This window comes from Diabrotica virgifera, chromosome 2 (assembly GCF_917563875.1).
Source record: "Diabrotica virgifera virgifera chromosome 2, PGI_DIABVI_V3a".
In the NCBI taxonomy this organism is placed as follows: domain Eukaryota; kingdom Metazoa; phylum Arthropoda; class Insecta; order Coleoptera; family Chrysomelidae; genus Diabrotica; species Diabrotica virgifera.
In genome coordinates, this window is record NC_065444.1 from 254,183,283 (window position 1) to 254,206,287 (window position 23,005).

General features: G+C 33.7%; 1 protein-coding gene across 3 annotated transcripts in view; it reads right to left on the reverse strand.

Annotated features, from left to right (window-relative positions):
- Positions 1–7,465: 7,465 nt before the first annotated feature.
- LOC126880549 (flightin) overlaps positions 7,466–23,005 on the reverse strand; it is a 54,536-nt gene continuing 38,996 nt past the window's right edge. For 2 of the 3 annotated variants that reach the window (XM_050644480.1, XM_050644481.1), the window contains exon 3: positions 17,489–18,074. In XM_050644480.1, the coding sequence (XP_050500437.1) occupies positions 17,780–18,074 (295 nt within the window). In that variant the 3' untranslated portion in view covers positions 17,489–17,779. Of the gene's footprint in view, positions 7,956–17,488; positions 18,075–23,005 lie in introns of those variants that run through there. The other variant, XM_050644482.1, reaches the window with a different exon arrangement.

Here is a 23,005-nt window from a genome sequence, read left to right on the forward strand (position 1 = left end):
AGGGTGTCCAGAAACTCTACCGACAAACGAAGACAGGAGATTCCTCAGATAATTTTAAGACAGTTTAACTCAATTCATTTAGTCCGAGAATGCTTTCTAAAGGAGCTAGAGCTATTTGAAGATGGCGTGTGGTAATTAGTTTTTCTTAAATATCTCCAGAACGCTTCTATTTAGAAAAACGAAAATTGACACACATATTTATCTTAAAGAGGTAAATCGATTCCATCCATTGCAAATTTCTAGTACCGGCCATAGGCGTCTATTTTGGGTAGGGCAACAATTATATTATCGCATAACTTTTTTGTTTTTAATTTATAAACATTTTTGAGTCTGGATTTTTAAGATGTAAGGTATTATGGTACTAAAACGTACTCTTACTTTAAGTCGATAGGATACACCGTTTTCCAGAAAAATCGATTTGAAAAATTTTCGTTTTTTGAATATCAAAAAAAAAACTATTTAGAAAAACAAAAACTGGTACGTTTATTTACATATATTACAGAGATGAGTCGATTTCATTAATTGCGAATTTCTACTACCGGTCATATTCGTCCGTTTTGGGTAGGTCAACGGTTATTTTATCGCATAACTTTTTTGTCTTTAATTTTTAAGAATTTTTTACACTAGATTATTAAATTATGAGGTATTCTAGCACTAAAAGTTACTCTTACTTTAAGTTGGTAAAATAGAGTTTTTTTTTTGAAATTTTTTAAAATTTTTTTTCCAAATTCAGGAAATTAAAAATTTTCAAATCGATTTTTCTAGAAAACGGTGTGTCCTACCGACTTAAAGTAAGAGTACGTTTTAGTACTAAAATACCTCACAATTTAATAATCCAGTAATAAAAATGCATAAAACTTAAAGACAAAAAAGTTACACGATAAATAACCGATGCCCCAGCCAAAACGGACGCCTATGACTGGTACTAGAAATTCACAATGGATGGAATCGATTTATCTCTGTAAAATAAATAGGTGTACCAATTTTAGTTTTTGTAACTAGAAGCGTTCTGGAGGTATTTAAGAAAAACTAATTACAAGACGTCATCTTCGAAGAGCTCTAGCTCCCTTAGGAAGCATTTTCGGACTAGATGAATTAGGTTAAAATGTCTTAAAATTATCTGAGGAACCTGCTGTCTTCTTGAGTTTCTGGACACCCTGTATAGATCTGAGGTAAGTAAAATAAGAACTGCCATGTTGATATAAAACTTTCGATAGAAAATGGAACCTTAAGACGAAGAACACCTGCGTTAAGCTGGCCCGGTTGATAGTACCCTGTAAGGGGCCCAATATCCAGGGTTGCGGAGGAACTCCACAATATAAACGTACAGAAGATAACCATTACCCCATTCCTGGAATGGGGGATGGTTATCTCTATTTGAACTGAATAATTTTCGTGAGAAGCAATTCCTTCTTGTTGGTCAACAGCTTCCGGTGGAGGAAGTAACAAGAGCAACGTCGCTATTTTATATTTACTGAAAATGGATGTCAGAGACACATCTCAACTAAACCACGGGGCTTCCTACGTCTTCATGCCGCGAAACCCCGTGACGCACCGAATAGTAGTAAAAAATAATGAAGATCGGTACCTGGAATGTTAACACTATGTATGAAGCACGGAAAATATACAATGTAATACATGAGACGCAGTGACTTAAAGTCATTATAATAGACGGAGAGGCAGCGCTGAAAAATCTCTTTGAATTTACTAAAGCTAGATTTTTCACAGTTGATTACTGTGACTGTGTAGAGAAACATACTGCGGTCGGTCAAGCGAAACGTAGAACAGGGGTTACTGAGAGGGTATCAAAGTTGCTTTCCTACGAAGGTAATTAAATCCATTTACTGAAAATCAGTACACACATTCTAAATTAAATATAAATAAAAGGTATTATAGTCGGTCAACTGTATGACGGGACAGAGCCGGTCGGTCGGCCCTAATAGTCGATTGAGGAAATGAAGCATTTTGGCTCGCAATTTTTGAAGATATTCTTCTTTAGTGGCGAATCGATTGAGGGTAAAATTTGATTGATCCGCGCGCATGCGCACACCGACAGTATGGTATTAGTTGTTATACGGGCTCTGATTGGTTGTTGAAATTTTGAAATGATCTGTCAATAATTTACATAATCTGATTACGAACAAACTTTGTACAAATCTTCATCTCATATATCGTTTTCTTACTCTATATTTTGTTGTATTTTATTTCGACAAAAATCAAACTAATAATTTTATTAGATTCATATAAATTTATGGTGTAAACGTTTAGTTTGTGTATATTCCCACATGACGTATACGAGAGTTTGGTGCAGTTTGAAATGGCGTCAACTTTCGTACAGCGCGGTAGACGTGAAGTGGGTTCAAGCCCCCAAGAAAGTTATTATTTTTTTTTATAGATTTTATGATTGTAAGTATATTATTATATAATTTTTGAAGATATTCTTCTTTTTTGAAAGTGGTAGATAAGAAAGTTAGTTTGTTTTTTAAATAAAATAAGTACAAATAACCTTTTAAGTATATTTACTTCGTTTAAATTACCTATTATATAATAGAAGAATATCTTCTTACGTGCGTACAAAATACACACACATTCTTTTTTCGTCCAGCATGGATTTACTTGAAATTTTCAAAGAAGGTAGGGAATAGTCCAAGGATCATTTTCTATATCATGCCGCTATGATACGCTAAAACCTTGAGGGTGGTTGCCACCCCATCTCGGGGGTGGGAATTTTTTATTACATTTTACCCATGTAATTCGATGGAAACAGTTATTCTAAGAAAAAAATGTTTTTTACATTTTCTTCGTAAAACTAATATTTTTCGAGTTATTCGCACTTGAAATAACAGTTTTTCGACGAAAAAATCGACATTTTTAGATGGTTTTTTTGAGAATACCTCGAAAAATATGCATTTAATCAAAAAAACTGTAGATATTAAAATTGTATCTTTTAGTAACGCAAACCAAATTCTTTTCCAATAATATCTTTAAGACCAATACAAACCGAGATGTGGCATGTTAAAGGTTAGCTTTTTTCGTCAGATGCATAATTTGAAATATTCAAAGCCAAATATCGGAAAAATTTGCATTTTTCGAGGAAAACTTAAATAATCTTTTTTCAAGTATACAATTGGACCTTTTAAAAAAAAGATAATAAAAAGTTTTCAGCATGAACATTAAGCGACTTATAATCAAAAAAATGTTGGTACCTGCTTTTCTCTACGAAAAAATCAGTGAAAACAACCCCCTAACTACCTTCCTAATTCAAAATTGGTCTTCACCTTTCTGTAGTTTCTTTTATATTTATATTATCAATACACTCAAGGAGTTTGACCTATTTAAAATGCCTAATTTTGGAAAAATTGGAGTTTAAAGAAAAATTGATTTTTTGCAATTTGGTATTTTTCACCTTTTACTTCAAAATATCTCCGAAAATACTGAAGATACGAAAAATATTATAAACTACTAAATTGTAGCTTTTTTAACGACTAAAATTAACCTGTGCATAGATTTTCATTACAGTGAACAGTTAGCCAGATATAGCTGTTTAAAACCTCTATTTACAGCAAACACCCCCTTATTCGATCCCTTTAAACTCGCCCCAATTAAAAACTAAGGGATCTTACGGAATTTAATTTACACAGTCTTATAGCCCTTTAAAAATCCTACAAAATCATTTTTGAAGAAACTTTTTAACGCCAAAAATATATAGAATATTTTTTGAGGTATTCTCAAAATCCCTCTTAAAAAGTCGATTTTTTCGTCGAAAAACTGTTATTTTCAAGCGCGAATAACTCGAAAAATATTAGTTTTAAGAAGAAAATGTAAAAAACATTTTTTTCCTAGAATCACTTTTTCCATCGAATTTCCCCCAAGGTTTTAGCGTATGATAGCGGCATGATATAGAAAATGATCCTTGGACTATTCCCTACCTTCTGTGAAAAGTTCAAGTAAATCCATGCTGGACGAAAGAATTGCGAGCCAAAATGCTTCATTTCCTCAATCGACTATTGGGGCCGACCGACCGGCTCTGTCCCGTCATACAGCTGTCCGACTATAATAACTTTTATTTATATTTAATTTAGAATGTGTGTCCTGATTTTCAGCCTTAGTAAATGGATTTAATTACCTTCGTAGGAAAGCAACTTTGATACCCTCTCAGTAAGCCCTGTTCTACGTTTCGCTTGACTGACCGAAGTATGTTTCTCTACAAACTCACAGCAATAGACTGTGAAAAATCTAGCTTTAGTAAATTCAAAGAGATTTTTCAGTGCTGCCTCTTGGTCTATAATGGGATTAAGTGAACAAGAGTGCCTGGATTTAATAAAATTTAATTTGATGAGGCCAAAGTATATTATGATCCCTTTAGTATAACGCTGTATTCTTTGTACTATGTAAAAACTTCTTTCTATCTATCGAATACAACTTACCATTGGTCTTGGCTTTCATAGATTTTCGCGAAGCATTCCTCCACGATAGAAATTAACAGCGTAATGAAAGAGTTGGAAGAAAGTCGGATAATTTATCTAGTACGTAGACGTAGATTATAACTATCGGTACTCGAAAGTGATCGGAAACATACAATAATCGACCATGACCAAAAGATTGTACAACGATACAAAATGTATGCCTAAAAATCAACAGAGGAATCAGCCAGGGTGATACGTTATTTCCCAAACTCTTTACCGTAGTTCTTGAACATGCTTTCAAACAATTTTAGTGGAACGCCAAAAGAGTCAATGTTGAAATTGCTCTCCAACCTATCATTTGCGGACGACATCGTTCTGTCGTCCTGAACTTTCTGTCAAGTTGATATATTTTAGTAAGGAAGTTACTAGCATGCGGGCCGAAATAGCTCAGGCGGTAGGATGTCTGACTTCCACGCAGGTAGACCGGGGTTCGAAACCAGGGGCGTAAAAGAGGCCCCCGCAGCCCGCAGCATGAAGCTTACGGTGGGCCCCATCTTGCTGTCTAATATATGTAAAAAGTGTTGTTATATTATTTGCATACATACCTTTTTTAAGCAGTCAAGTACAGTAGACTCCCGTAAGTTCGGCCACCTCGGGACCGGACCCTAGGCCGAACTTAAAAGTGGCCGAACTAACAGATGCTTATCTAAAAAACGCCCATTTATTGTTTGTATGGATCTAGCAAAAACAAAACACTTGTACATTAAGTAGAAGATAACACAGAGGAATACTCTGACATATATTTAACATAATAATATATGAAAAGATAGACCGTTACAAAAATACTATAAAACAATACTTACAGAACTCTAGGTCTAATAAAATTTAAAAATATTATTGCACCTTGGTGGTTTGGCTTCTTAAACACTTAAAGAAAGTCAGTAATTTTTTTCTGAATTTTCTTTTCTAATGATTTTTGATGTGCAAAGTGTGTGACTAATGCTCAGGGAGCCGGCCGGACTAAGCGGAGACCGAACTAACCGAGGCCGAACTTACGGGAGTCTACTGTATTGAAAATGAAGTTGTCCATCCGAATTAATAAAATTGCAGATATATTCGCTGATATAGTAGATAGTGCACGAAGAAAGATGTTCATAATGTAATCATTTAGTAATTTTTGTTCTATTTTATTCTATACCAATAAAGATGAAAAATGTAAGTGGTCATAAACAATGCATGAATACACCAATAGCTCAGTAAATGACAGTTTTGGAGTGAAATTATCAGCGTCACGACGGACGTATTTTCTTGACAATTTGGATTTAGTTTCTAGTTACACTCCACTTCAAAGTTGGATTTATGCCGTTGGTTGCTTTTACTTCGGGGGGTGACACCACTCCTTGGGGTGAAAAACATCCGTTTAAAATAAGTCCGGAAATGTATAAATTAACTAATTATGCAACTTTTGTTCTTCTATAGAGTTTCTTTATCTATGCTAATACTTTTCAAGTCCTTTGAGAGTGAAAATGTTCATTTAAAAAAAACAACGTTTGCAGACGGATTTTTTCGCAAATAACTCAAAAATAAGTATTTATCGAATTAAATATTAGATATCGAAAAAATATTTGGAGCAAAAATGTAGCTTATAAGATACAGAAAATGGTGTACTTATTCATGAAGTCTATCGACACAGTAAAAGTACAGTTGAAGCTCATGAAAAATTGTTCTTATTTGTCCAATTCCAAATCGAATATTTCAACCTGAAATAACCAAAAATTGAAGCAATTTTGTGGGAAAACTCTTAAAACTTTTTTAAATGTTTCAAAAAAAGCTTTATTTTTATTTTTTATAAAAGTTTCTAGCACCAAAATTATACGAGTTACGCTCAAAATAAAGTTGGCCCCTTTTTTGGTAAAAACAATCGTGAAAATCTGCTCCTATTTCGCACCCCAAATAAAATTTATCATTAGCGCTTTACCATTTACTTTAAATATTTATTGTTTATACGATCTTTAAGTTTGACCGGTTCGAAGTTCTTATTTTCGAAAAAATTTAAAAGTTTTTTATTTTGGAAAAATGCCTTTTTTTTTCAAAATAACTTAAAAAGTATTAGTGATACGAAAAATCTCAAAGAGTAAAGAAATGTAGCCTGTAGGTAGGTCTTGCTTTTATAAATATTATGGCTTTATTTTGTTTTTCTGTAAGACAAAAATGGGTTAAGACATGGCTGTTTAAAATTTGCATATACTCGTGATTAGTGACTCGTTCAAACCGTTCAACTAGAATCCTTTTAAAAATAAGCACTTTGAACAGGCGAAACTTACAGGTCGTATAAGTAAGTTAGGTAATTTGTAAGGCGATAATGATTAGTTTCATTTGTGGTGCTAAATAGGGGGAGATTTTCACAATTTTTTACCAAAAAGTGGGATCAACTATACAAAGTGAAACTGGTCGTGCTGTACGTTCCAACATGTAGTTTTTAGGGCTAGTATAAAGGGTAACAAATTGTGTAATGGGGTTCCACATATTATAGTCTTCCTTTTTTACAATGCTCTCATTTTTGAGCAAGTGCTTAATGCTCAACTATGGTTTGTTTTTAAACTAGGAGGAGTAAACTAAAAAGACAGATTCACACCCAAAAAAGTCACTATAAAAATCACCAAATACATCTTCTTTTTTGTTGATCATATCGGCTTTCGACGATAATCCATACATATTAGATTATACTAATACGTGGCTAAAGAGTTCTAAAAACAACTGTTTTTTTATATAAAAGGAGACTAAAAATCTAAAAATTAAATAAGTATCGCAGAAAACACAAAAAATCGCCGATATAACTTAATTAACCTATAAAAATGACAAGAAGTGTCAAAATTTCATAAACGTCATTAGTGTCAAAATTTCGTAGCAGTGGAGTAAACTTGCCGGAGGTTGGATCAATTCACGGACCAATTACAAACAAGCATTACGGCGCGGTAAATTTAAATGACTCCTCTTGGTTTAAAAACAGACCATAGTTCCGCTCACTCCTACTAAAATTGAACAAAATAAATAAACAGTGGCTTGTTATACCTTTAATCTTGCGGTTCCTGATTTCTACGAACAACACAATACAAATAATAATTTCTCTATTAATTTCACATTTTTGTCCATTTTCATTTTATTAAAAACTGTTTTATTTGCTTAATAGTGAAAGAATGTTACACAGTTTTTGAGGGTCTTATAAAATGGCAGTTAATTGTATCTAAATCGTCTCATTAATATAATAACTTCGAATATCTTTTATTAAAATGGTCTTTAGAGTAATAACTGTAAAAATGTCCGCTAATTTGAGTTCTAGTTACTAGTTTAACATCTTCTAGGTGCTTATCGAATTTGTCTAGCTTCCACAATGGATCACTTCGTTGTCTGCATATCCTTTCTGCCCAGGTTTGGGCACGTGGAATATCCCTCCTCACTCCTCGTTTGCGACTGTCGAGTACCTCCATCACATCATCGTAGTAGTTCCTTCTATATTCGTGGATGTATCTGTATGGTAAAAATTTGGGTCTGGAACAAAATAGATTTTAGTTAGATACCAAAGTTGAACAATGAAAAGCTAAAATAAAAAATAAAAGTTCCAAAATTTTTCCACATAGAAAAAATGCTTGAGCTCATCGTGAGCTTCATCAGATGTTCATACATTTTAAACAAGCATTTGATAGAGTATGCAGGGCTAGGCTGTGGACAGCCATACAAGAACTTGGCTTTCAAAAAAAAACTAGCCACTTTGATACGGATGTGTATGGAATGGTAACGATGTAAGGTGAGAGTTCGACAACAATATTCGAAGATATTCGAAGTAAACAAAGGACTAAAACAAGGAGATGCACTTTCATCACCACAACTCTTTAACTTAGCTCTGGAACACATATACCTAATCAGGAGTGCAAGAATCGACAAACCGACTACAGTATTTCATTGAAAAGGACCAAACTTACTGTTGGCTTTTGCAGACGATATCGATCTAATAGGAAACACAAGATTAAGGACGAAAGAACCTTTCGTCAGGTTCGAGAAGAAAACAGAGAAGATGTGGCTCCTATATAATCAATGAAAGTAAAACGAAATATATGTATATGAGCCGCAATAACCAAAGCAGAGACAGGATCGGTCAGAACAACACCATCGATGACTTTAAGTTTGAGCGCGTTAAAGAATTTAAGTATCTTTTAACAACAATAACTGAAAACAATAATAGATCACAAGAAATAAACAATAGGGTACAAGCCGGCAATAGATGTCTGTATTGTATGACCTTTATAACTTTGTAAAATCGAAACAACTAATAAGACATACAAAGATGCAACTATAATATATAAGACAATCATATGACCCGTAGCATGATGTGCAGCGAAACGTGGACCATAACAAAGGCAAACGAAGAGAAACTACGTGTTTGGGAAAGAAAAATCCTAAGTACGATCTTTGGGCCTGTGCTTGATGAAAGAGCAGGACAATATATAGGAAAAGAACTAACAAAGACCTCGAAGAACTATACCCAGACGCCATCGTAACAAAAGAAATTAAGTCCAGAAGACTCCAGTGGGCAGGACACCTCAGGACACCCTTGGCCAGCATTCTGACCAAAGCACAGTAAGACTGGTATGGAAAGAAGTCTCTACTGGAAGCAGGAGACCTGAAAGCTATGGGCGTGGAGAACTGGATGGATATTGCTCAAGACAGAGAAGAGTGGAGGCATGTTGTCGAGTCGGCTAAAACACATGAAGGGTTGTAACGCCACGGAGTAAGGATTACTCATCATTTGCGACTGTCTAGTACCTCCATTATGTCGTCATAATTTCGTGGATGTAATACCTTCTATATTCGTGGATGTATTTGTACGGTAAAAATTTGGGTTTGGAACAAAATAGATTTTAGTTAGATGCCAAAGTTGAACAATGAAAGGTTAAAATAAAAAATAAAAGTTCCAAAATATATTTGGATGTAATTATATTGTCTCGGCGTTATGCAATTTTGGCGAATGATCAGGAATCTGAATTAACATTTAGAGTTACCAAAAACCAATCGATGAAATTGTGATAGTTGCACAGGGCGATTTATAAGGGAATTTTATAACGGAAATAGATTTTTTTCATTACCTACTAAATAAATTTCAGGGTATAAATATATTATTATTGTAATACCTTTAATTGCGAAGTAAACGTCGAAAAAATTGATTCGTTTTTTTTTATTTATAACAAATGGCAATTGGGTTATTAAAAGACCAATGACAAAGCCTTTGAAAATGGTAAAAAGTGAAAAAATTAAATACTAAATGAATGAACGCCATTGTAAAAGGAAGAAAATGTAACAAAATTTAAAGCTAAACATTTCAAAAGGAAGTATATAGGTTGGTTCTAGGAAGTATGGTCATACACGTTGGTGGGCAAATAAGCTTTTGTACCGAATGCCCTTTTGATTTTTGCATCAGGTGCCTAGTCGAAAAATGGTTGAAAGAACAATGCTCAGTAGAAATGCTCAATATAATTCAGTGTTCATAGACGAACATCCCACTGAACCTCTAAAAATCATACGCACAAGCTGAATTTTGCCTAGAATGTCAATTTTGGGGCTCCAAAAAAAGGTTTGCCACTCGTACTCCCCGGCTTTCCACTAAAAACCCCTCTTGGGCGGAAAACATCGGCTTACCAAGAATATATAGGGGAAAGAGTTCTACATTCGGCTATAGGGAACATTCGGCTAACCTTAATAATTTTGAATTCTATTTGAATTTCGCGCCAGTTTTAGTATAAACGGTTGGAAGTATATCAGTATTTTACCGGGCTAGTTGTTCTCGGTGCTCCCACGATTTTTAGATATTTTTTCCGAGTGAAGTGTAATATAGTGTCTTCAAGGTAAGTTTTTATATAAATTTATTTTTTGACTCGTAGGCACAGTTTTTGTTTTAGATCTTTGATTTGTATAATACGTACTAGGTTACTATGTTACCTATATTATATCTAATGGCATAACATAACCTCAAATACTTTTTCTCCTAAATTTTTCTGCACAAAATAATTCTAAAATGCAGGTGGTGAACATTCAGCTGGATTGTACGGGTAACATTCGGCCACCAGCCTAATGGTTCCCACGTAAAAATAATAATTTTGTTTATTTAAATGTTTCTATAAACATCATTTAAAATATTTAACAAATTATTTGTTCATTCTAGATGCCTAAAAAGTATGTTAAAAAGACCAGCCGGTGTGACATAAGTGAAGAGAGAATGAAACTGGCTATTAAAGCAGTTTTATCTAAAAGCCTTGGTGAGTATAAAGCTGCCCAAGAATATAGTGTGAAACGACAAACAATGCAATCACCTATAAAAATTATTCTAGAGAAGAAATCAAAAGAAGAGATTCTGACTGCCTGGGATGATTCTGGTAGGGAAAGTGACGAGGATGTGTCGTTTTCAAGCAAATATACATCAAGACAAATATTTACAACAGATCAAGAAGAACAACTTGTATCTTACATAAAAAATTTAGTCCATAATGAATTATGGACTAAACTACAAGCAAATACGAAGTCTTTCCTTCGATTATGCCAATTCCATACCACGATGTAAGGTGCCAACATCTTGGAATCTTAACAAGATCGCAGGTTTGTGCCATATGATGATTATAATAATGGTTTTATATTAAAAGTTCCTCTTTTAGATCTTGACTGGTTAAGAGGCTTTATGAAAAGGCACAAAAAAGATATATCTTTACGCAAGCCAGAGAACACAAGCATCAGCAGATCAATGACATTCATAAAACCTGTCGTTGATGATTTTTTCTCCAAATACATATCCATTTTTGATAAGTCCATGTTTAGACCAGAAGAAATATGGAACTTAGATGAAATTGGCTTGACGACAGTGATGTCTACTACGAGGGCTGTTGCTCCTAAGGGTAAGAAGCAAGTTGCTCATATATCTTCTCAAGAGAGGGGGGAACTTGTTACTTTTGTTGGTATTGTTAATGCAGCAGGAGGAGCAGTTCCACCGGTTTTTGTATTCCCCAGAATAAGAAACCCAGTAGAATACTTAGGAGATGAATATCCAGCCTCAGCTATTGCTTTTGGAAACAAGAGGGGATAGATGAGATCAGAAGTTTTTCCTGGGGTAATAAAACATTTTGTCAGTCACGTGAAATGTACTCAACAAAATAGTGTTTTGCTGCTTCTAGATAACCATGAATCCCACATTTCTGTGGAAGTAATAAGACTGTGTCGAGAAAATGGAATCGTACTGCTGTCGTTCCCCCCTAATACCACTCACAGGTTGCAGCCTTTGGACGTTGGAGTGTACGGCCCTTTTAAAACGTATCTAGCGGCTGCGCATCATGACTGGTTGCTAACAAATCCAGCTAAGGTCATAACAATTAGACATTTAGGTGCTCTGGCAAAACGTGCATATGAAAGTGCTTTTTCTATTAAAAACATTACAAGCTCCTTCAAAAATACTGGACTTTATCCTTTAAACCGCCAAATATTTAACGAGGCGGACTTTATAGCAAACGAAGTGACCGACAAGCCACTAGCTGAGAATCAGTCAGAAATTAATGCATCCACTGAAAATGGTGATGGTTTTGTTCTCAAGTAACTCCCCCACCTCTTGTAGAGTAGAAAACTTAACATAGTCGTAACCGGGAGGGGGGTTGAGGGTTATAACCCCCCCATTGGGATCTATTTTAAGCTCAATACGCTTAACACCATTATGTGTTGTTGACAAATCAAGCCATTTTGAAGTTGTAACCCCCCCCCCTTAGGATCATCCTGGTTACGCCTATGAATTAAAGAGTAATTCTTCCATTGGATTCTCTGTAGAACCAAATACTCTCGTTCACAGAGAATCAACCCCAACAGCTCCGGCAGAAATGCTAGACCCTACTATCGAGTAAATGAGAGCTCCAGTACCCTCTTCTTCAAATCCTTTGTGTTTAGATAAAATCAGACCCTTCCCAAAAGCAAATGTCGAAATTAAAAAAAGTAATTCCCGAAAATCTAAGTCAACAATACCTATATACTGACTCGCCTGAGTATGAAAACAGGCAAATTTTATAAGAGGAGAGGAAAAGAAAAAAAAGAATAAAAGCGAAAAAATCAGTAAAAAGAGATTTGGTAAGAAACAGTGCCAAAAGAAATATATCCAGTTAAAGTGAATCGAGTATCGATCTTTTGTTAGATGAGTCGTCCGACGAAGATTTTTTGCCGGATATGAAGTTTATTTCTGACAAGGATAATCTTTCTATAGATGCCTTTATACTTGTAAGATTTGTTCCTAAGAAACTAGAAATTTATTACATAGGAAAAATTATTTCCCTACAAGATGCCGATTTTGTAGTTAAATTCTTACGAAAAAAAGGAAATAACAGTTTTTTGTTTCCTGATATTGATGATATTTCAGTTATAGAAAAAAAAAGGATATTGCACAGTGTTACCGACCCCGATCAGTAAAGGAACTTCAAGAACTTCGAATGTGTTTAAGTTCAATGTTAGCTTGTCGTCTTTGAACGTGAGATAAATTTTTGACCACATTAATGATGATTAATTTTAGTTTACTTACCTACTATACAGTATGGTGTTTAACGTAATGGTAATAAAAAACTTTTGTTGACTTATTTTAATGTGTTTTTTTTTGTATCAAATAAGCAACTTTTAACAAACCAGACTAAGGGCCGAATCATCCCTACATCGTAGATGAATGTTCCCCACCGGTGGTTATCATTCGGCAATATGTAAGACAATCTATAAATCGATTTTTCTATATTTGCTTATAGAAAATTAGTGAATTAGTAACATAAAATATGTTTAATATAATACCTCCATTAGCACTGAAAAGTGGATCAAATCATCGTTAGCTATATTTTAGATTTTGATCGCCAGAGTCAAATGTGCCGAATGATCCCCACTTTCCCCTACGCCGTAGAAAAATGTTTCAAACAAGAAATGTAGCTAAAATAATTTTGAATAAAAATGTTTACCATTTTTTGTGTAGAATGAACCGTCCTCTCCTAAATAACGCTTGAAGCGATTGGCGATTTTGACAGTCAGTTACGTGAGTAATATCAATTTTTTTAAATTAAATTTGTGTCAATTCCACGGGAAAAAATCGATATCTTTTAATCAAAGTGCCCTCTATCCGCAAATGTTATTGCTCTATCGAGAAACGTAAAAGACGGCAAAAATGGTAAGTACAATGATTATTTATTTAACAGCTTTATAGAAAATGACGTCATTTGCGGCAAAATGCAAAAATTTCGTACAAAATCTGCATTCTTCACGTTTAAAATACATTTTGATTTTTGTCGATTTTTTGCCACTCTGATCAAAATATAACGAATTTTTGGTACAGGAAACAACAAATAATACATTTTAAAGCCAATGGAAAATATACTTCGCTCATAGTCCTGTACCTGATCTGTTCTGTACTATTCGATAGGGCCCAAAATATCGATAATATACATGAACTAATATAGTAATGTTGATCATGTGAGTTGCTCTAAGATATAAACATGCATTGTGCGCATACTTTGGCAATCGTTAAAATTATTCTTTGTCAACAAGTGTAAAAAACGTTGCAAGAATTTAATGGCAACGCTTTAAGGATGCCTAGATTATAGTGGCAAAGATTTAACACTCAAAATATAATTTAAACGATCCTACTCAACCCTGACTTCTAGTCCAAGTAATGAAGCTTAAAATAGGACAAAACATCGCAATTTTTACAAAATGGATCGATTTGCTTGAAATTTTGAGAATAAGTAGTGGATAGCCCAAGGATCAAAATCTATATCATGCCGAAAGGCGCTTTTACCATGGGGGTGGCTGGTTGCCACCCCATCTCGGGGGTGGAAATTTTTTATTATATTTTAATCTCAATAAAAGTTGGTAAAACGTTCATTTAAACCAAAAAATGTTCTATACATTTGTTTGATAAAATTGATAGTTTTCGATTTATTCCCTATCGAAAGGGTTAGTTTTATATCGAAAAAATCCATGTTTTTAATGAGTTTTCTGGTAATAACTCCAAAAGTTTTCGTTTTATCAAAACAACTTTACTTAACAAAAATGTACCTTTTGAAAAGATAAAAAAACCCGTTTTTTTTTTAATTTTCTTGAAGACCAATAGAGTAATCGAGCTATACTTTATTATATGTTGGCTCTTCTTCGTCAAATGCTAAATATTGTAGTTTCAAAGTCAAAAACGGGAAAACTATGCATTTTTCGAGGACAACTTGTTCAAACTAATTTAAAGTACTTAAAATTATTTATCTCCAGAAATAAAAAAAGTCTCTAGCTCAAAAATTAAGTGACTTATAATGAAAAGAATGTCAGTCCCCATTTTTTTCAGCGAAAAAGTGATCGCAAGCAACCCCCTAATCACCAATCACCACCCTAATTAAAATTTGTCATTAACCTTATTTGGTCTTTTTTATTTATGTATTATTAATAGGTTTTAGAAGTTTGACCAGCTTAGAATGATTAGTTTAAAAAAATGGAGTTAAAAGCGAATAACGAATTTTTGTAGTTTGGAAAAAAATGGCCTTTTCTTCAGAATAGCAAGATTACCATCAGAGATACGAAAAAATGTTTAAATATGAAATTATAGCTTATTTAATTCCTAAGAACATGGTTTGCAAAAATATTTTTTACGGCAAAAAGTGAGTGAGCTATTGACAATTAAAACTTGTAATAACATGCAAAAACCACCTTTACCAACCCTTTCAAAGTCACCTCTTTTTGCGACTGAGGATTTTAAAAAGATTTAATATTAATAGGCGTATAGATCTAGTAAAATCTACAAAATTACTTTTTAACAAACTTTCTAAGATAAAAAATAAAAAAGTTACGGTTAAAACATCAATATATTTTTTTTTTGAAAAAAAAAGGAGAAATCCAATTGGAAGCCGTAACGCCGTAAAAATGAGTGGCGCATACGATATTCCAGCTACAAAGGATCTGATATGAATATTACGTGGCGCGAAAATGTATTTTCATTTCGATGCAAAATAAAATTCTAGTTTTATTTAAAAAGATTTTTCCATATTATTTGCCCAATTTGAAGTAAAACGCGCCACAAAAGAGTAATAGAGTTTGATACAGTTTGAATTCTGAAGCTCTTTTGTAGCGTGTTTACTTCAAATTTATCAAATATTATGGTAAAATCTGTTTAAATAAAACTAGAATTTTATTTTGCATCAAAATGAAAATACATTTTCGCGCCACGTAATATTCACATCAGATCTTTTGTAGCTGGAATATTGTATGCTCCACTCATTTTTACGGCGTTTAGCTGTTTTTTATTCTTGTATCAGGAGTTTTTCAAAGTTATTTATAAATTAAATGTATGAAGTTGAATGCAATGTTTCTCGATTTTACGTTAAGCTTTATAAATGGTCGCCTTTGTCGCATTATCTCCCAAATGATCTAGTGTCCATCGAATGTACACTAGATTTTTTTTCTATTCGAAATATTGGGATGGCCGGTAAATGAACTCGGATTGTCCGTTGCCAGATCAAATTTAGAGTCGTAACCACTACAACTACATAAACCATTTCGGGAATAATGGTTAATTGGATTATACTTTTGTAGCTTAATAACTTGTAAACGGCTTTACCGATTTTGATCACTAACCATGAGTTTGAAACGTATTGACAAGTAGTAACTGATGCATCTAAGGTCAAGTATTTACAACTGAAGGTATTACAGGAATTATTGAGCTTGAAAAACCGTTTTTTTTTTCTCATAGGAAATAGATTTGATCATACTTATGAAGCCTATAACTTAAAAATTCGAATTTTTCCGGATATGAGGTGTACACCGTTAGATTTGTCTAGAGTCCTTCTACAAACGCTCAGTTATTGGCGCAATTCGTAGGCTGAAATTTTGAGTAATTGTCGAAAAACCAAAATTTTCAAAGTTTAGTTTTTCAGTTTTTCGGCTATACTTACACACCATTTGAAAGCTTAACTCAAAACTATTGATTAGGTGTATTTGCGGTTCTCCTGTCTCTTCTTGAACCGAAGATATATACCGCCAAAAACCGCCATACTTATTGCGGAAACAGCAGAAAAATTGAAATATAACTTAGAGAAATGGAACATAGAAGCAAGCAAATACAACTTAAATATAAACAAAGAGAAGACTCAGATAATGAAAATAACAAGGAAACAAAGGACGGAAAATCAAATAGAAGTAATGGTAGATCAACAAAAAGTAATACAGAAAAATTCTTGCTAATACAAGCGAACAGTAATCAACAACAAAGGAGACATCGAGGACGATCTTCACAACAGAATGGAAAACACAGGAAAACTATTCCAAGCATTAAAAAGAGGATTCCTTAATAATAAAGAAATATCAACAAAGACCAAGATGATAATATACCAAACCATATATAGACCTATGGTGACATACGACGCCGAAAACTGGATCTTAAACAAAAGACATCGGAGCAGAATTCAGGCAGCAGAGATGAAATACCTCAGAAGAACGATTGGAGTAAGAATAACATATAGAATACTCAAAATTCAACCGATACTCGACTCAATTAAGGAGAAAAAAATATTGGCATGGTTTGGAGTTCGAACATCTAACCCGGCTGGACAATAACAGGCAAGTGAAATGAGTGTCGGAAGCAAAACCAATAAGGAAGAACAAAAAAGGACGCCACATTAAAGAATGGAATCGTGACATCTCGCAGATACTACAAAGTAAGTGGAATGGCAAGAAGCAACACATATGGCAACCAATAGGAAAGAATGGAGAACGTTCATTAAGAGCTAGATGCAACTCCCGACACCTTAGAAGAGGACCGATTAAGATTGAATGAATGGCACAACACCGAAAGGTATCAATGGGTCTACTGAAGTAAGTAAGTTTATATATCTTTTATTTTTATTGACTCTTCTAATTTCACAGTTTCTTGTATGTCGTTCTAGCTTGATTTAAGTATCTCAATCATGTTCTGATGTGACACATTGTCAAACACTTGTCCGTAAACAGTTTAGAATGTGCCAAATAAAAAGTTGAGGTGATGGAGCAAGAAAAGATTTTATTTTTAAATATTGGCAGTGCTTTATTTATAAAAGGCAGGGACAAAATGTTTTGTAGTATATTATGTATGTTATAGCCAAGTAATTAGTTAACAAATATTTCAAACAATTACACTAGATAAAGAATACATATGTATAAGTCTTGGTAACATAAATATTTAATATAAATATTCATACTTATTATTTAAAATAAAAAAGAAAAACAGACTAACGTGAAACACACTCTATTTACAATCTTTTTGATGGATATCCATTTTTTTTAAATGTTTTTAGTATTTGGTAAATTGTCTAATATAGCAGTTTTGAGAACTGTCTGTTAAAAGAATTCTTTACATGGTAGTAGTAAAATTGGCCGCTGGTCCTGGTCTTTTCTACCATTTCCAAGTCGTTTCTGATCCTTCTGGTGTACGTGTTATTTTGGGTGGTTCTGTTGGAAAATGTTCTTAGTACCCTCTCAGCCCATGTTTGAGCCTTTGGTATTTCCCTATCGATTCCTCTTGTTCTCTTATCTAGGTAATCCATGACGTCATCGTAGTAGTTTTGTCTGTAGATGTAGAGGTATTTGTATGGTAGAAATTTAGGCCTGAAAATACATAAGTTTTAGTCTATTTATATGGTGTAAGATTACATATAATATATACAAATTGTATAATATACTATTCCAAATTATCAATGCAGCATATAAAAATATATTTTGTATTAATTTTTAGAAGCATACGTTTAAAAAGTGTAGAGCAATAAAAACAAGCTTTAAAACAAATGGTTTCTAGGAATGTTAGAGGAATAAATGTTTATTCATTATATTTTAAATTTTATGTGCGAAATATTTAATCTTTTAATGTATTAATATACAATAACGTAAAGGTGGTGGTCTCCAATAAACGCCGTACGTCGCCTATAGCGTTACGCTGTACGTAGCGTCTGTATGATTGTACAGTAGTTGCAGGCTGCGTACGACGTATGGTGTAGCGCTATACGCGGTTTATGGCGTTTATTGGAGACTATTGCCGAACTACATATTATAGTTTTTACTACCCTAACTGGTTAAGCATACTAAAATCATGATCGTTCAATAAAGTTTTTTTAAAACTAATACAGAAGTAAAAAATTCAATTTGTAGATGCCTATATTGGTATAAAAAAATTTATTAAAACTTGGTTTTAAAAAATTAAAAAGTGTCGTTCAAATGGATTAAAGCATAACGTTTTCGATCTGATTCAGATCATCTTCAGTGCATCCCGTTAAGTACATGAAACTAGCATAGTAAAGTCGACTTTACACTACATGATTTATCATGTGATTTGTCATATGATGTTTCCCATGACGAGCCGCATGACAATGCTTATGACAAAACGAGCAGTATAACAATGCAAAAGCATATGACAAATCACACAGTGTAAACATGTAAATTCCAGTCCAAGACCAAATCATATGACAAGAATGGATTCAATTTTAATAGTCAAAGAGCAACATGGTTCCATGCTCGACTGAAACACGTGTTTCTTGCCAGTTCAAAAGACACAGACCAACTACAAATGTAATATGTAACCCATATATTTTGATATTACCACTATCATTAGTGTGCTAGTTTCATGTACTTAACTGAATGCACTGAGGATGATCTGAATCAGATCGTAAACGTTATGCTTTAATCCATTTGGACGACACTTTTTTAAACAAGTTTTTTATATAATACCATACAAACCATACAATATCATACCAATATACAAGTTGAAGTTTTTACTTCTGTATTAGTTTTTTAACTATGGTATACAGCCAGCTACTGAGATTTTCCCATGACTTTTGTAAAGTTTTTTAGTACTATAATGTTCTAGAGATAAAAGAAGCCAGAACAGATAAAAGGCTGTATATGGAACAAATGGCAGAAAAAGCAGAGGAAGCAGCGATAATACATGACACAAGGACACTTTACTCAATAACCAAAGAAATTAAAGGGGGCAAGAGCCAGCAAAGAACGAAACTAATGGGTAAAGAAGGAGAAACACTCATAACTTAAAAAGAAATTGCGCAAAGATGGACACAATTCTTCGCAGAACTCTATGAAGAAGGAATTGAATCACAAATAGAGATGGAAGAAATAGAGAGAAACGAAACATTAATAATAAGAAATGACGAATTTACGAAGGACGAAATAAGGTATGCTATAAACCTTTTAAAAACGACAAAGCGGCTGGTGTTGATGGAATTCCAGCAGAACTGATAAAATCACACTTAAACTTCTCAGTGGATATGTACTACTTACTATTTAAAAAAATTTGGATCGAGGAAAAGATACCAAAAGATTGGGTTGAAGGAGTTATAATAAAGCTACCAAAGAAAGGAAATCTCACACTATGCGAAAACTGGAGACCAATCACTCTTCTCACTGTAGCTACCAAAATAATGGCCAGAATAATATTGGAGAGAATTAAAGATCCCATAAATGAAAAATTAAGAATTAACCAAATAGGATTCAGACCGAACAGTTCCTGTATTGACCATATAAATACCCTAAGAATCATCCTGGAACAATCAGCGGAAATGAATCAGGAAGTTTATATTAACTTTGTAGACTTCGAAAAAGCGTTTGATTCAATAAATCGTAATATGATTTGGAGGATATTAAAACTCTATGGAATACCAGACAAATATATAAGAGTAATAAGGCTTTTCTACGACGAATGTTTTGCCAGAGTTGAACATGAAGGGGAACTATCCCAACAAATAAGCATCAAAAAAAGAGTAAGACAGGGGTGTGTCTTGTCACCGACGTTGTTTATAATAGTCATAGATTGGATAATGAAACAAACTGAAGATAAAAAAACAGGTATACAATGGTCACCATTTAAAAAACTAGAGGATCTAGAGTTCGCTGACGACATATGCCTCATAACATCAAACAGACAACACATGCAAAACAAAATCACCAGATTGAACAACATAGCAAAAACAACCGGCTTAAAAATAAATCCCAAAAAAACGAAAATACTATCAAATGGGGAAACGAACGGAAACAATATATATTTGGAAGGGAAACAAATAGAAGAAGTAAAAGATTTCTGTTGTTTGGGCAGTCTGCTAAACACAACAGGAGGCACAGAAAAGGACATAACACAAGGAATAAGCTTCGCACAAAACGCTTTCAACTCTTTGCGCAAGATATGGGCCTCGACAAACATCAGCAGAAGAACAAAGCTACGATTATTTGAAACTAATGTAAAGTCTGTCCTGTTATATGGAGCAGAAACATGGAAACACCATAAATAATTCTTTCAGGAAATACAATCCTTCTTTAACAGGTGCCTACGTATTATACTGAGAATATTTTGGCCAAACAAAATTACTAATGACGAATTGTGGAGAATAACAAATGAAGAAAGGATAGAATATACAATAAAAAAACGGAACTGGAAGTGGATAGGACACACCTTACGAAAACCAGCAACAAATATTGCTAGACAAGCTCTACATTACAATGCTCAAGGCAAAAGAAGAATGGGTAGACCATCTTATACCTGGAAAAGAACAATAGAGAAAGAACTCAAAGAAAATAATTTAACATGGAACGATGCAAAAAGATAGCAAAAAACAGAAGAGAATGGAGAAGACTAGTAAACAAAATTGGACGGAACTCAACAGATGATGCGTGGGACTAGCAACCTCACCATCATTCCTCATGCTACTTGAAACACCGCAAGGTGCCCTTTGCTCCACTTGGAGATGTATGATTATGATGATAATGTTCTAGAGAATATCCAACACTATCTAGAACATTCCGGTTAGGTATGTGTCAAATTTGTATACTATGTATAAGTAATTGTAATGCAAGACATTACGTCCTCAATTTAACAAAAATTGAGATCTCCCCTTCGAGAGCCATGATACTTTGTCGTGGTGGTGAGACTCTTCATGTACAGTTGTGATCGCTCATTTTCTGAGCACTGAGCACTACCAAAATCTAAGAACAGCTCAATTACTAATACCAAGCAACATTCGGATTTCAATAGTTTTCTCCCGGAAGAGGTTCACAAAAAGGGTCAGCAGTAAGAGCTAAAGTAAAATCACTAAATGAAGTGTAAAAATAATTGTAGTTATAAGAGTACTCTACTCACAGCTGGTAATTCAAAGAAGACTCTATTTGCAACGAATTCCACTACACATAAAAGACATCAATGTGAAGGACTTTTATGGTTAAGACACTTTTACCAGCGGAGCCTAGATACATTCATATTAGTAAGCCTGCTGGTGACACGGTTCGTAAAAAAATAGCCCTTTTTTAAAAATTCTGACCCCTAGACCTCTCTATGCAGGGCAAAATTAAGGGCAAAAGAAGTGTGGGAAGAAGAATAATATCGTGGCTTCGCAATCTACGTGAATGGTTCGGGTGTAGTTCGATTGAACTTTTCAGGCACGCTGCTAACAAAGTCTCAGTGGCTATGATGATTTCCAATCTCCGCTAGTAGTGGCACGTGAAGAAGAAGAACACCTCTCTCACCGAGATCTCTACTAGAAAAACTCACCCGATCTAGTTTTTCCCAAAACATATTATTATCTACTAATACTTGAATGTCCCGCACATCCAATAAAATCAATGATCACAATGTCACTCCCCGTGAGAACATTCATGAAACATTCATTATTAATACACAAGGACATCGTTATACTTGGTGACACTTATTAAAAATGTGTACCAGTCCAATACAACAGTATAATACTACATTTACAGTAGTATTAGTGTGGGGAAATGAAAAGATGATGAAGAGAGTAAGATGAATATATAACAGATGTACGAATAGATAGATGCAAACTGCATGTAGCTAGGCTAGCAAAATATGCAAGAGAACGACAACTTGATACTCAAGGATGGATACGGCCAATTTGCATGCCTGTCGAAGACAGTAGATCAAAATAGATAGTGATGATGACTAGAAAAGGAAATATGAAGATAAGAATAGATGCTCAGAAAATAGATAGAATAAATATAATAATATAATAAAAATAGAAGAATATAGTAGATTAATAAAATAGTAAAGTTACGGGCGCCAGAAGATGGTATCGACCAATCTTCCAGTTTTTCCTCCGAAAAATAATTTTTTTAGATTTTTCGGGACATTCTAAATAAAATAGGTTTCTTGTCATTATTCTCAAAAGTTAACAGTTTTAAAGTTATAAGCGATTTAAAGCGCATTTTCGGATTTTAAATCGTTTATAACTTTAAAACTACATATTAACTTTTGAGAGAAATGACGAGAAACCTATTTTATTTAGAACGTCCCGAAAAATCTAAAAAATATATTTTTCGGGGGAAAATAGGAGATTTATTTATTTTTTTAGATAATTAACAATTAAATAACAATGGTGTAAATTGAAGATAGGCCCGATCAGTCAGCAGAATCTTGAAAATGAATGTTTAAACTACAATTCAAGTACTTGGCAACCTTAAAAATACTAATTTAAATATGAGTTTTTAAGCCTTGAAAATGCGTATTTTTGCATTTTTCAGATTTTAAATCG